The sequence below is a fragment of the Typha latifolia genome, chromosome 9 (genome assembly GCF_019914945.1).
Source record: "Typha latifolia isolate L0001 chromosome 9, TyphaL0001v2, whole genome shotgun sequence".
Lineage (NCBI taxonomy): Eukaryota > Viridiplantae > Streptophyta > Magnoliopsida > Poales > Typhaceae > Typha > Typha latifolia.
In genome coordinates, this window is record NC_133094.1 from 8640909 (window position 1) to 8656079 (window position 15171).

At 32.8% G+C, this 15171-nt stretch overlaps 1 protein-coding gene across 1 annotated transcript; it reads left to right on the forward strand.

Moving 5' to 3' along the window:
- Positions 1–6844: 6844 nt before the first annotated feature.
- On the forward strand, positions 6845–10016 carry LOC140794693 (uncharacterized). The gene is made up of 3 exons (XM_073146825.1): positions 6845–7338; positions 8474–8578; positions 9765–10016. The coding sequence occupies exons 1-3, from the start codon at positions 7270–7272 to the stop codon at positions 9804–9806; spliced, it is 216 nt and encodes a 71-aa protein (XP_073002926.1). The 5' UTR covers positions 6845–7269; the 3' UTR covers positions 9807–10016.
- The last annotated feature ends 5155 nt before the right edge of the window (positions 10017–15171 follow it).

Sequence of the window (15171 nt, forward strand, 5' to 3'; positions counted from 1 at the left end):
TGCCTGATTAATTTCAGTGAAGAAAAAATGTCAGGTATGTAGGAAATTAATCAGTTCTCTGGCACAGTTGGGGAAAGCAATATGTTTAATGTGAAAATAGATCAAATTCTGCTACCCATGTGATTAGACTTGCTGCAGTACTTACAATCTCTAAATTGATACTTTTCTCTCTTAAATCAAGGAATTACACATAACCTCTAATTTAGAAATCTGTAGTATGCACCTTGCAATTCAGTTTTTGCAAATCAGGGCCTTTAAAATAAACTCAAGTTTTGTGACTAAAATCATCAAAAAAAAAAAGTTATCAGGTACCTTTTCTTGCTGTTTGCAGTGGGGTTAATTGGTCCACCAATGTCAGCATGAACCAATTGTAAAATGTGAGCAGCTCTCCATTTGGTCCCCTTTGGAAAGGAATCTCTTAGTTGTTCTCAGTTTATAAGGAGTCTTCACACAACTTCGAAGGAGCTTTTAAGTTGTGGCAGTCCATTCACTTTGTAGGAGAATTTTCAAACCATTGAAGCTTAAATGTCTATATATGTAATGCCAAAGTTTGATCCTCTGTAAGAGAATATAAACAAAGGATTAGATATATTATTCTATACTTTAAAAAGTTTTAAACTAGTCTATATACTTATGACTAAAATGAACTCGTTAGTTTTTCTATCAAATTTAACTGAATGCTATCGATGACCAAAATACCCTCTCATGTTTGCTAGGCTCTCGCCAAATGACCAAACTGGCCATAATTTGTATTGTTGTCCTATAAATTATCTTATTAGATATGATATAACTACTAAACTTCATAAAAATTTGGGTTTAATCATATTTGCCATAGTTGGCACAATCTAGAAACATTTTCCCTATTTTACTATATATTTAAGCTGTCTTCACAAGAGCTCTTTGCCCACGGTAGCACATGATCTTGGAGGACTACGCATAGTATTAAAAAAATGATGGTTGGAAAGAGGCCATGTATGAATGAGAAAGTAAGAGCTATCTAGAAGAAAATGAGAAAAATAAATAAAAAATAACTATTTTTTGAAGAGAAAATGACTTATATAAGAGGGAGTTGGCATTTTTATCCAAAAAATTATAAGAAAAGGAGGGAATTCAGCTCTCCAATTTGTTTTGGATGTTATTTGTACACGCTTAGTTAAGTTTAACAGAAAAACTAATAATTTTACTTTAGGCATAAATATAAGAATTGGTTTGAGACTTTTAGTACATAAATGTAAAACGATTTTGAGCATAAATATATGATGATAAAATATATTTAATCCTTAAAAGAATCTCTTCTTTTGGTTGTACCTTAGAAAGCAAGATGAACATTCTATTTGAGGATATTATAGTCACATGAATTAAACCTCTTTCACGTAATAAATCTTAGACTTCCCATGTTGTATGAGAATTATAAGTCCCTTTTCTTGTAGTTATCCAACATTAAATAGATTATTCTTCAATTCAGAGACAAAACATCTTAGTGGTAATCTGCATAATTCTATTCACTAGCATCCATATATTGCCTTTTCTTATCACAACTATGCTTAAGTTGTCTCCTAACTTTACAAAAAGTATTCAACACTTACAACTTTCATCTAACTTGCTGAAAAACTCCTCGCCATACATATGATGAGTTAAAATACTATAATTCTTTTTTGTTATCTATTTTAACATCCTCACAAGCCATTAGCAACATCTCTCCACTGACTTCAGGTTGGACATTCATGCTGAAATATCCCATTTTGTGGTTGTTATAGCATTCAATGGAAAATTTATCAAAGCTTTGTCTACCTCTTTCTCTTCCTCTAAATCTGTCACGATCTCGTCTTCTTAATTGGTCTTCATAAGTAACCTTCAAAGCTTGTTTTTCTACAACATGGCTATTCTTATGTTGTTCATGCACCAGAAGATTGCTCTGTAGCTCATATATGAATAAGTTGTCTAGATTATTAGACTCCTTGATAGAGCACACAACATAATCAAATTTTAGTACTTCTGCTTCAAGGAGTCTCAAATACTCTTCGTTGCATCATTGTTCAAAATAGTCTTCAAAACTAATCAATTGCTTATAATAGATAACTTTTTAGCCTTCAAATCTTTTAGTTTGGCCTCTTTAATCGCCTTCCTTTGTTCTTCAATGGGTCTAACTGTAGGAATCTCTTGTTCTATCAAGCTCCAATATTCATTTAAATAAATAAAAAATTCTCCATGACATACACCAGTGATCATAGTATACATCAAGATTTGAAATTGTTGGTTTCAATTGAACTTAGTGCAGAAAATAAGAAATTTGGGAGAGGGAATTTGAGATTTAAGTCGACTTAGCTGGATGCTTGTGGGCTTTAGAGGTTAATTATATATATATATATATATATATAAAATTAATGTGAGCTTAGCGAGCCTAAATTAATTGCTCAGGCTTAGCTAAACTCAATTCGAGCGCGAACTGCTTGTTTATTTTGATAGCTATGACATATAGGAATATGATATCTCCTTAAGCATGGTCCTAGATGTCATATTAACCACATTACACTTCTTTATACAAGGTTTATCATTCTTATAGAATAAGAAGTGCTAGGGTTACTTGAAGCTATCAAAAATAAAAGCATTTGTGATTCATTATTCTGCAATATTAGAGAAGAAGCGTGTAATGCTTGGCCGATATATTTTAACCATTTTTTCTCCTTTCCTTTTCTTTGTGATTCTAAGAGTTGATTCAATTCATAGACCCTAATTTTTTTTTTTCAAATGTAGATTTAACATGGTGCAATTTAAAATTTAATGGCCTAACATGCTCAAGCGAACTAATTTTCAATCTATTTTGTTCCTTAGCTTCTAGAAATCTAATTTTATCTAGTAAAATAATTCTTTAGAAGTATCAATAGAAGAATAAGAAACATTCAGCAGTTTGTGAAGTTGAAAATTTTCTTCTCTAAGTTTGTTTAGCTCTTTGGAAACATCATGTTGCTTTCTTTTAGATTAATCTTTTTTCACCTCTAACATTCATTTCTTTTCTTCAAGCTTGACACTGACCTTTCTCAGCTTATATAACTTTTTCACCTCTTGTTTTCGTCTTTCCTGAACATCTGATAAGAAGAGTTAGTAGATTTTCATGAACACAACTAAAGCAACATATTTCTCATGTTCAAATTTAGACTCTTTCTCCTCAAAGTCTTCCTTTCTCTCTTTCTGAGAATTTGCTCTTATGCTTAGTGCCTTTCAAATTATACATAATGGAAGGTTCAAAAGAGATCTTTCTCTTTTCAATGATTTTTTCTCCTTTTGGGCAAAGGAATCTACTTGTTGCCTTAAACATTCTTGATATTTTTAAATTTCTTCATAAATTTTGAGCAAACCGAGTCATAAAATCTAGATCAACTTTATCGTCATTATCATCAAGAAAATCATCATTAAAAGTGTCATATCTCTTATGGATGAAAGAGACATGTCCTTTAAGTTTTCTTTTTTCAAAATATTCATGGTTGACTCAGAGGTTTGCAAATTTCGTATGAGTTATTTTACCCAAAAAGAATTAATATCTTAGTTCTCTTTAATGGCTATAAATGTTGCCTAAAATCTCTCTAGGAGAGATCTATAAGTATTTTTCTCACAATTTTGCTTATTAAAATTAAAAGAAGAGTTAACAATAAATTTGGTATAATATTTATTAAAGATTTTATTCTCCTTCATGTCAGCCAACATTTGAAGTTTTGAGAGCTTCACCATGACTGTACCCTCATGAGTAGTCTTAAGGATGTCCTAAGTATCTTTCACAACCTCATAAGTGCAAATTTTATAAAACTCATCTTATGTTACATTACTAAATAAGAAATTTAGTATTTTACTATTCCAACCCAAGTTATTGTAATCGGTGTAATCGATCATGTCCCATAGACCTAATGGACGATCGATCATCATTACCAGTTACATTGAGAGAAAAATACCTATGGACGATCGAATACTAAGCTCTCTCATCTATGGATTTGAGGAAAGCACTTATCCTTACTTTTCAATAAGGGTAATTCCAGCCATCCAAAAGTGGAGGTTTAATAGAATAGTAACCCTGTTATGAAATAGATTTGAACCGTTCTAGAAGTGATAAATTATAAAAAATTTAAGTGGTGGTAGCTTCATGAGTTAGGGTTCTAATGGATTTAGTTTTCACCTAAATTGAAAGTCAAGATAAAAAGATATAAATAAAAGAGTGGAGCAAGGTCAGAATAAGACAGAACGGTAAATATTCGACGTTACAACAGTTATCGAGAGCGGCCGGACGGCCAAGGGTGGTGATAGACTACCATAAAGTATGGTGGTTGCTGGAGGAAGATGGTGGCTAGGGTTTGTGTAACAACCAAAAAAAAAATTTCTTCATTGCATGGCACGACAGCTCGTGCCATGCAGTGGCAGCTAGGTTGGGTGCCACGCGCTGGCCCGGCCAACCTGGCCGAGCCAACTGGCGCGGTGGGCCCCCCGTGTCGCCGCCGCAGCTGCAGTCTCCCTCCCCACCGCCTCTCTCCCTTTCTTCCTCTTTCTCTCTCCCTCTCTTTTTTCTTTCTTTCGGATTCTTTCTCACCTTTCTCTCTTTTTCTCTCTCTCAAACACTTTCTTTCTCTACTCGCTGCCGCAGCCACCTTCACTAGCTCCGGTGAGCCTCCCTCATTCTATCTCTCTCTCTCTCTCTCTCTCTCTCTCTCTCTCTCTCTCTCTCTCTCTCTCTCTCTCTCTCTCGGCTTCCTCTCGGGACCGCCGGAGGATTGAGCCGTCGGCGAGAGGCCGGTCGCTGAGTGGCCACCACCGGCCGCACCCCTCCCCCATGGCCCAACCCTCTTCTTCCTTCTTCTTCTTCCTTCTTCTTCTTCTTCTTCTTCTTCTTCTTCTTCTTCTTCTTCTGCTTCTTCTTCTCCTCTTTCTTCTTCCTTTCCTCCTCCTCTTTCTTCCCTTCTCTCCTCTGACTGCACCCTGCAAGTGGTGCTAGGCTCGGCCCAGCGCCCTGCTGTGCATGGTGCTGGGCTGAGCCCAGCACTATATATAATTATATGTATATATATATATATATATATATATATGCAGAATTAGTTTAGCTTAATTAATTTAATGTATTTAGTTTATACAAATTAAATATAGTTATCTCATAGTTAGTATATAATTTTAATTATATCATGTTTAGCAAAATACTTGCAATATAAATTACTATTTTAATCCTAAGTAGGTAATAGTAATTATTAGGGTTATATACGTATATTCTTACGTAATTATTTACAGTAACTTAATTCTTATTTTTCTTAATTATCAAGGAGAATAATAGACAAATAAATTCTATTTTAAATACACTATTAAATAATATAATTATGATTAGTAAATAATAAAACAAATATAGAAATGAAGAGTACATAATTACAACAAAAAACTATCTTTCTTGCCAGGTTAATTTTAATGAATAGAAAGACTGACATTATTTGTTATAAATAATTTCAGATCCCGACCCCCTGTTCAAGACCCTGTGGACCTAGCTATCGAGGCTTGATCGTTGTCGTAGCAACGTGAGCAGTGGTTGTTTGGTATTTGCAGTGGTGGTGAATAGTCTTATCCCCTAGACGCCTTTCTCAAATTAGGATATATTATATCTTATGTACATGCATATTTTGGCCTCCAGCATGATTATATGATTTTATCTAGAGATGATTTCAGTCAAGCATATTTTATCATGCATTTGATTAGGCTGATATGAGATATGAGTACATTAGTGATATATAAAGATGATTATACTGTTATGATTTTTATGTCGGGATGATCTCTATCATGAGTATACATGTGATAGACTAGCCAAAGTGTACATGTGTTAGATACATGGTTAGAGTCGGCATTACATCATTTTTCTCTTGGCTTCTTTACCACCTAAATTTCTGAGTTGCATGATCTGTTGTCGTACTGGATATATATGCATATGATTTATTATGTATAGAAAATTATAAAAGTACATGTGTATGTGATGTGATGTGATATAATGTGATGGCTGGAACGGTATCTGGTCTGGACTAGTACTGGATATACTCTTAGCGTATGGCAGAGTATGGTGATGGCTGATGGTTGTACTCTTAGCGTATGAGAGGGAACAACTATCATTGATATACCATTAGCGTATAACAGGGTATGATTACTTTATTCTAAGATACCCTTAGCGTATGACAGGTATGATTTATCTACAGAGATACCATTAGCGTATGGCAGGGTATGATTTATTTACAGAGATACTTTTAGCGTATGACAGGGTATGCTCTGAGCTTGTGATATGTTGTGTATTGAGTTTGGGGCCGGGTTGTAACGCCCCCGCTCGGCACGGGCACATGCACACCCACGCGCCCACACGGCACGCGCGGCGCATGCGACAGGTCGAGCGGGGCCCGTCACACACAGATACTCTCATGTACACATATAATCATGGCATCATCAAATAGAACCTGCTAACCTATCCATAATCACATAATCCATCACCAAATAAAGTATACTATTAACCAAATAAATTGGTTAACATATGAATATCCCAGTCTACAATAATATACATTAGACCACTACATAATCTGCTAAGACCCACACAGGCCACAACAAACTATCAAGATACAACTAAAATAACTAATACAAGAGTGCACTATAATTCGACCCCTAATATCCAAATCATCGTCTAATATAAAAGAGTACAAATATCAAATACTGGTATAACTCAATTATCATGTCATGTTAAAATGATCTATTTATTAAATATTTTAGATATGTCATATTAATTGTTTAATAATTAACTCGGGTTCGTGTTTAGCTAATATAATTCGTTTATTAATCGGATATTGTTGGTCGAGGTGACAGAACCCGAACCCGCTTAGCACTATCGGATTCCTATCTCTCTTCGTCTTCCTCTCCCGTCTGGTACTCTGGTTTAATCGAGACCAAAACCGACTTCTCTCGCCTCGATCGTCTCTTGATCGGTTTCTTTAGCTTTCTTGCCCGATTCCTTCTTCTCCGTTTTCTTGGTCCCCGGACACAGATTTTTCTCCTCGATCAACTCGCGAAGGTTTCTTGATCTGTTTCTCTTCTCTCAGTCTTGCCCGATTCACCCACCCTCATCTCCTCCGGCGAAATCCTAAGACGAGGGCTTCACCCGGAGTCGTACGGTACGGTGGGGGACTACGATCCCTACGCCGCCGAGGGTGTATGTATCCACTTTTTTCTTGAGCGGGTAAAAAGTAATACGGATCTCTCTCTCTCTAGAAGAGAAGGATGTCGAAATCTTGCAAGGGCTTGGCCATGGAGCTCGTCAAATGCCTCAGCGAGACCGACTGCGTTAAGGTATTCCTCGCCACGATCTCTTCATCGCCTTCAATCTTCCTTTTGTTTTCTTTCCTTTGCTGGGTTTGGAATACTTAAATCCTATGATTCAATCTATTCGCGGTTGATTTAGATAGACGGAGGAGTTATTAGTTACCTTAGATATAATTAGTTTTCTTGGTTTCTTTTTCGGCTTCATTAGATTGGATTTGATATTGATAATAACATTTTAAAATGTAATCCGTAGACTACTTTAAATCCCTTTTTGGAATGTATGCGCAAAGATTGAGGTCCTTTCAAAACTAAAAACTAGAATGCAATGATGTTTTTTTTTTTTGTGGAACATTCTAGTCTTTTGAGATGCAAAAGTTTGTGTTAATCTTTTGTATTCAAGGTTTGGCAGTTGCCGGTGGTGCCGGGCCTGACAGCGTGTGAAGGCCTGCCGCAAGGAGGGCTAAGGGCCTTTTCTTTTTAAATATCACATGATCTTAGCATTTAATACTGTTTGTTCAAAAATATCATTCAGCTCAGGAAAAAGGTGAAGGATCTTTTTTGTTAGTAAAAGATGGTAGCTTTAGTTACTATAGTTGCACAGATACAATAGGTTTCCTTATAGATCAACGGCAGGTTGTTGACGTTATTTGGTTGGAGTGAGGTTCCGATTTGGTTTTGCATATTATATATATCATGCAGTTATGTGATTACGGCAACTTCTTGAACTGTACCAACTTATGTCAGAAATAAGTTGCCATGAAATTTGAATCAATTCTAGTTATTGTGTATTGAGAATGACAGCCACAAATACAATTGGTGAATTTTTTAGATCATTAATATGTTCTAAATTTTTAAGCCTAAAGGACTGGTTTCCATCATAGTCACTGTTCATATGTATCTTAGTCTGTAAGATGCAAATAATGATACATAAATAATATACTATTGGCAAATTGATGCATTTGATTTCATGCATCAGTATAAAAGGAAAACAATTATAGTTTTTTCTGTTCAAATGGCCGAACTGAGAAAAGAGGCAAGTTTTATATTCTTATACACATTGCCATATGAAGGACAAAAAGCCATTAAGAGCTACCTTATAATCAGACAATTAGATTGAACTTGTACTTTACTTTTCTAACTTGTGGTGTTCTTGTTTATTCAGGTTCAGAATAGATCATATAGGGAATGTGCAGGAGAGAAGGTACCTTGCATATCTAGTGAATGTATTGGCCTGAGAGAAACGTACTTCAACTGCAAGAGAGGCCAGGCATGTAGTTAGCCTTTTAACTGCTTTATGTAGCTCCATGATATTTTCTGGCAATTATCATCTCATATGGTAATTAGTGAATGCCTCTTTCCTTTGATAGGTGACACCACAACCAACTCCTATTTTGCTTCCACTGTAAGATTCTTGAAAGCTTGAAAGCACGCATTCCAATAGAAAACTACACCTGATTCCCCTTGTTTTAGGTGAATCAGTGAACCCCAATAAACCATTGACTAGCTCAGTAAATTTGGCTCTGAGCCCAAAATTTTGCCTCTTTGTTAGGGTGACCAGAATGCTACATAATGTAATAGGATATTCAGAACTGATTCTGCATAGTAGGTAGGGATCATGTTTAAAATCCAAACCCAACCTATTTCAAACTTTGTAACTTGTTACCTATGGTCAGAATCCAGATTCTGATGTGGATCTGTGCAGATCAACCCTACCTTGTTGACCTATAATGTAAGTCATGCCTTGACATGCAATCTCTTATGTGTCCCCATCACACACTTGTGAACAGTTGACAAAATGCATTACCCTGCACACTGCACAGGCAGTAGACATTTAACAACCTAATTGATAGGTATTTCATTGCACCTCACTTACGTTTGACCTGTGAACAGTTATGTACCGATCTCACTATATTGGAAATGAGAAATATCATTCACATTAGCGATGTATTTCTTTCTAGGCTAGTAAACTTGGCCTTTTGAGTTCGATCTGCATTTCAGTCAGCTCTATCAAAAATTGTTTTCATTAAGAGTTCTACAATGGGCAGTACCTTATCAGAAGTGATATATCTCAAACTTCTCTCTTGGAATTGCCTGGTGTAGCTCAAAGAATGTGAAAATATTTCTTTCTACAATGGTGTTTCTTTGTGGGATCCAATGGCCACTCTTTCCCACTAAGACCAATGACGATGATCATTCCTTATTACTGATGACAATTTTGCTGCTGACTTGTAATGCCAAAATAAATTAGGTGTAATAGAGCATTCCCCTTCTTCCATTATAGCACAGTCACCTACATCGCTTTTGCCAGTGTAATTTCTGTCTTTGGTATTCCAACTTTGTGGAAACTGGAAATATTTAGTTGAAAAGTTAGACGATGTTCTTCAGCCGTTGCTGTGTAAATATATTTTCTTATTCCAAATGCATAATTTTAAACTACTTTCTTTATGTAACAGGTTGATATGAGAGCTCGGATACGCGGGAATAAGGGTTACTAAGTGGATCTGGATTCAACATAACGAGTCATATCTTGATATCTCATAGAACTTCACCAGAACATGCTTTTCTTTTTTCCTTTGTTCTGAATGCTGTTGATGTCTTGATGAGCCTTGCAGCTTATTTGTGGCTTGCAATCAGAGTTTTTGATGTACCCCCAGACATTTTTTAGACTCTTCTGTGAAAGTGATCAGATAATTTCTTGAGGCTTATATTTTGGATTTGAGTAAAAAAGAAAGAAAAAAAAGTATTTCGAGTTAATGGCTGTTGACAGATAGGCACCCAAAATAGGATTATACCATTAGAATCTTGTCTCTTTTTTGTTGAAAATATCCTCTTCTCTTGAAGTGTGGGTATCTTTTGTTTATCCTTTAGTTTTGATTAAAGCTGGTGTTTTCGGAGATTTAAATTCGTTTAAGTATTGGGTGTAAAGTGTAATTTTTATTTTATTTTTGAAGCCAAGTAAAGTGTAAAGTGTAATTTTTCAGTCTACATCTGAACTCTCGAAGTGCTTTAAATGAAGCAGGGGGTTCACTGCAGTACCGAATGAGGAATTTGTTCCATCAGCTTACTTGGCAGCTCCTGATCGGCTTCAACTTGTAAGAAGAAAGTAAATCAAGGACATTTCATTCGAGAAGATAATCGCGTGTGGCAGCGCTCTCCTCTCCACCGCCCACGCTTCACGACTGGCACCTTCTTCCCTTCTTTAGATAAAAAAAAGAAGAGTAGTGCTTGACCCATATCCAGATTTATAATTTTTGCTTAAGATATGGAAAAGGATATAGATATTAGATGGATAGTAAAAAATTATATCTTAACTAAAAACTTTTTTTTGGATATTGATTGGATCTTAAAATGATAAGATACGAAACAAAAATTTAGCATTATGGATCTGATAATAAAACAGGCATAAAATCATATGATCTAGCATTAAACAAAATCACAATTCCAAATGGCTGCAAGTTCACTTGTTATAGATCGGATTAAGGACTTCAAAACCCTAAACTGACTGTAATTTCTATTATCTCAGTTTACATTTCCTTTAAATTCTTTAAAGAAAAAACGGATTAATTACACTTAGATCTCTAAACTATTATAATTTTTTACATACCTACTAAATTTTTTTAGACACATGAATCCCTGAACTATTAAAGATATTTCAAATATCTGTTGTATTAGGTTTTCATTGTTTCATTTTTCATTCATAAGTTATTATATGCAACTCAAATGGGCAACTATATGACATGTTTACCCAATATCCTTACCTTCTCAGTTGGGTATTTTGGTCTTCTTATTTATTTCGTCAACCATATATATATATAATCGGTATACAAAAAAAAAGAGATAGAGATTGTTCAGCCATTGATCCACTATTAAATGAAAGCAAGGGAATTTTAGTCCAAAAACTAAAAATTGTCATAGTTTACTTTAGGAATAATATCAATTCTATAATGGATATTCCTTTTTATTATTGTTAAAATGAGATCTTTATTCTAAAAATAATTATTCTTATGTTTATTTGTGTTTTAGAATAAGAGTGTAATAATTATCTTTGATGTGATATAAAGTAAAAAAAATATGAGGAAAATTTGTTTTATTTTTTATGAAATTATCATGAATACTCTTTGATTTGATATAGAGTAAGTTGATGAGATAGATATTAAGGATAAATTAATGATTTTGACCAAACTAGACCCACTTTATATTTTTTTTTTACCAAAATAGACTGCCACTTAAACTTATTACCAAATGGGGTCTAATTTACTGTAGCCATAATAAAAATGCTGAATTGATCAACGTTTTTAAAAACACTAATCAGTTCAGTATTTTTATCATCAAGCATTTTTTTACTTTAACTAGTGAAAGACTAAATTAAAGGGATTTATATAAAACACTAATCACTTCAGTATTTTTATTAGGGCTGCTTTAAATTAGACCCCTATTTAGTAATAAGTTTGAGTGATAGTCTATTTCGGTAAAAAAAAAAAATTAGAACACTGCTAGTTTGGTCAAAAACACCCATTTGTTATGTTTCTCCCTCTGTCGGTCACTAATCCACTATTAAATAAATATTTGTTTTGCATCAGATTATTCTACTCTTATATGTATCATATTCAAGCGATGTATCATAAATAGCCTTTCAACAAATAACTCAAGAAGATAACAAATTAAAAGAGAACAAGCAAAAGCAACATAATAAATGATGAGATATAAAATAGCACACTAGAAGCTTACCATTATGGTAAATTTTAATAATATTTTTTTGAGAGAGAAGTGAAAATTTAATGATATCCCACTAAATACCGATGTCGCCAGAATTCCTATCCGGGTAGTCTCGTACAATATAATTCTTTTTAACTAATTTAATTTTATCCCATTTGTGTAAGATTGATATCAAAATATTTTTAGAATATTATGGTGGAATATCCTTGTAATTTTTTAGGAATCATCTTTTACTCATCGCTTGCTACAAGAAGAATATACTTTGTCCTCTCATAATTTATATAAATTTGGGGTGATTTGCAGCAAAAAGTATTTGATGTTTTTAATTGATAGAAATAGGCATATTGAAATGCAAATTCAGGCATTTTTACCGATTTAGATTAATTTATTCTTTCTCTAACTCAATTCTATCGTTTAATTTCGATGCGCACATTATTAAAAATTAGAACATACTTTTTATATAAGTGATACGTATAAATTATATATGTGATGTGTTTCTTTTTTTGTTTTGAAATCCTGATGCGCTAATCGTTGAAAATTACAGCGCACATTTTGCATAGGTGATATGTATATATTACATAGGTTATACAACACGTTTTTTTTAAATTAAAACATACATTTTGCATATGTAATGTGTATAAATTACATACACGCATGATATATTTTTTTGAAATCTCAATACGCATACTTGAAAAGTAGAGTGTATATTTTGCATAGCCGATGCGTATAAATTACATAATTTACGAGTGAAGTTTTTCTAAGACACGATAATTTTTAAAATTTATTAGGGCTAAATCAGTAAAAAAAGGTTCAAAATTACAATTTGATAATGGGGATATATTTTTGCCATTAGAAAATTAAAATGCCTTTTGTTGCAAATCTCTCGTACATTTGTTAATATTAATTATGATCAATTCTTGTTATACTTTTTTTTTATTATTACAATTGTCTTATAAGCCACCCTTCTGTACATTTCAATTCTTATCCACCGTTATTCATCTTCTTTTTCTCCCTTAGTCAATTAAACCATGCATGCATTTTTGCACAATTGAGCTCATAACAACACAAAAATGAATATTATCTCTTTACATTACTTTTCCTCTCTCTATTTATCTTATCTGCCAAAAATTCTTTAACTCGACATAAACACTACCTATAAACCATTTATGTAAATTACTTCCATCCCATATCAATGCTATAGCTTTTATAAAATTTCCCTTCTACATTCAAACTATAGTATTGAGCTTTTCACCAAACTAGCATGAAGTAAAAAAGATTCTATTTCACCATAGCTTGAAGTAAAAAAAAAAAACTAAACTGTTAAGCATTTTACTCAGCCAAAAGTAAAAAAATGCTGATCATATCAATGTTTTACTAAATAAAATATTCATATGATCAGTGTTTTATCGAAAAAAAAATGCTGAAAAATTCAGATTCGGCAAAATGAAGAATTTCTAATTTAAGTAGAAATTCATAGTTTAAGTAGAAAATTATGAGTATTTAACTAATCCTAATTATCTCACCACTATCTCCGATTAATTTCTTAATTTTTTCTCTTTTTCTATACAAGTATATTTAATTTTTATTTAATTAATATATTAAGAGATTAATCAGAAATAATGGTGAGATAATTAGGATTAGTTAAATAACCATCTTTATAATCAATGTTTCGAAAAGAGAGAATTGCTTAATTCAAATTGTTTGATTTTCTCTACAAAGAACTTAATGTATATTGCAAATAAATTATAGTATCTACTTACGATACAACAAAATAGTAATGTATTAGTATTATAAATGTCTCTAAATGTTTGAATAGGGTTGTATCTACATCACTCTTCTAATTCTTTTATTTTTTCTGTCTATCTTTCATAGTTAATTTACAAATTTTATAAATTAACGATGAATTTTGTAAAAAAAAATTATGAATTAGTTAGAATTTTATACTTAAATAATAAATTTCATACTTAAATTAATAATTTTTATACTCAAAACATAGCTGTTACGATTCAACCATGTGGGTTAAGTCAGTCAAGTAATTCGAGTCAAATTAGTTAGTTAGATTTATTTATTATTTTTAAATTTTAAATAAAGTGGATAATTCGCATATGGATCTAATCTGCTAGAACTTACTCCTATAAATAGGAATAGTCTATGAGTTGATTATGATGGTTGATTCTTACTGCATTTATCTTTTATTATAGTTGTTAGGTCATTTTTATTTTCGTAGGAGTAGATCGTAACTCTAAATCAACCTTCAAGCACCCAAATCCTAGCTACCAGACTCCAACATAAGCCATCCTACTATGTGGCCGTCCATCACCACACTTGGCTATCCGCTACCCTCCGATGACAACTGTAACATCAGATATTTTTATTGCCCCATTTTGACATTTCTTTACTCTTTTATTTCTAACGTTTTACCTAGACTTCAAATTTTCATATGCCATTAGATCCATAACTCGTGAGGATAACCCACAAAAATTCTCATAAATTTCTTACATCTAGATGCTATTTTACAACAAATTCTCATATTGGATAAAGAAAATATTGCAATCCACTCCATAGAGAAAGATCTCATTAATAACAGAATATATTGATAAGCAAATAAATATTCTATTATTTTATTCTTTTGACTTATATAACTTTGGGATAATTTTTTTATTAAAATATCCAGCATGGATCGATCATCATGACTGATTGGAGAGTCATCGGATGGGCAATAAACAATTGATATTATAATTCACTTCTAGTCATTTACTCATTGTATTTAAAAAATATTTATGAGTAACTATAGATTATGAATATATATCTCTATGAATTCTGTCCATATATCTATAGATTTATAGAAATAGTATCTATACATTCTCTAGTTAAATATATATTAAAAATAATGTACCATAAAATTTACTATTTGACACTGTTTAATGAGTTGTAATGTATTCATACCTAATAAAATTAGTATATTATTTGTTAAGCATTCTATTTGAAGATAGTTTTATACCAACATTGTAGATCCTGTTATAAGAGTTAGAGAGCTATAGTTGAGGATATATCTAACCAGAAAAATTAGTTTAGTTAGAGCTATAGTTGGATATATTTAACTTGAGGATGTGAAAGTGTTACAGAGCTATAGTTGAGCGGGTC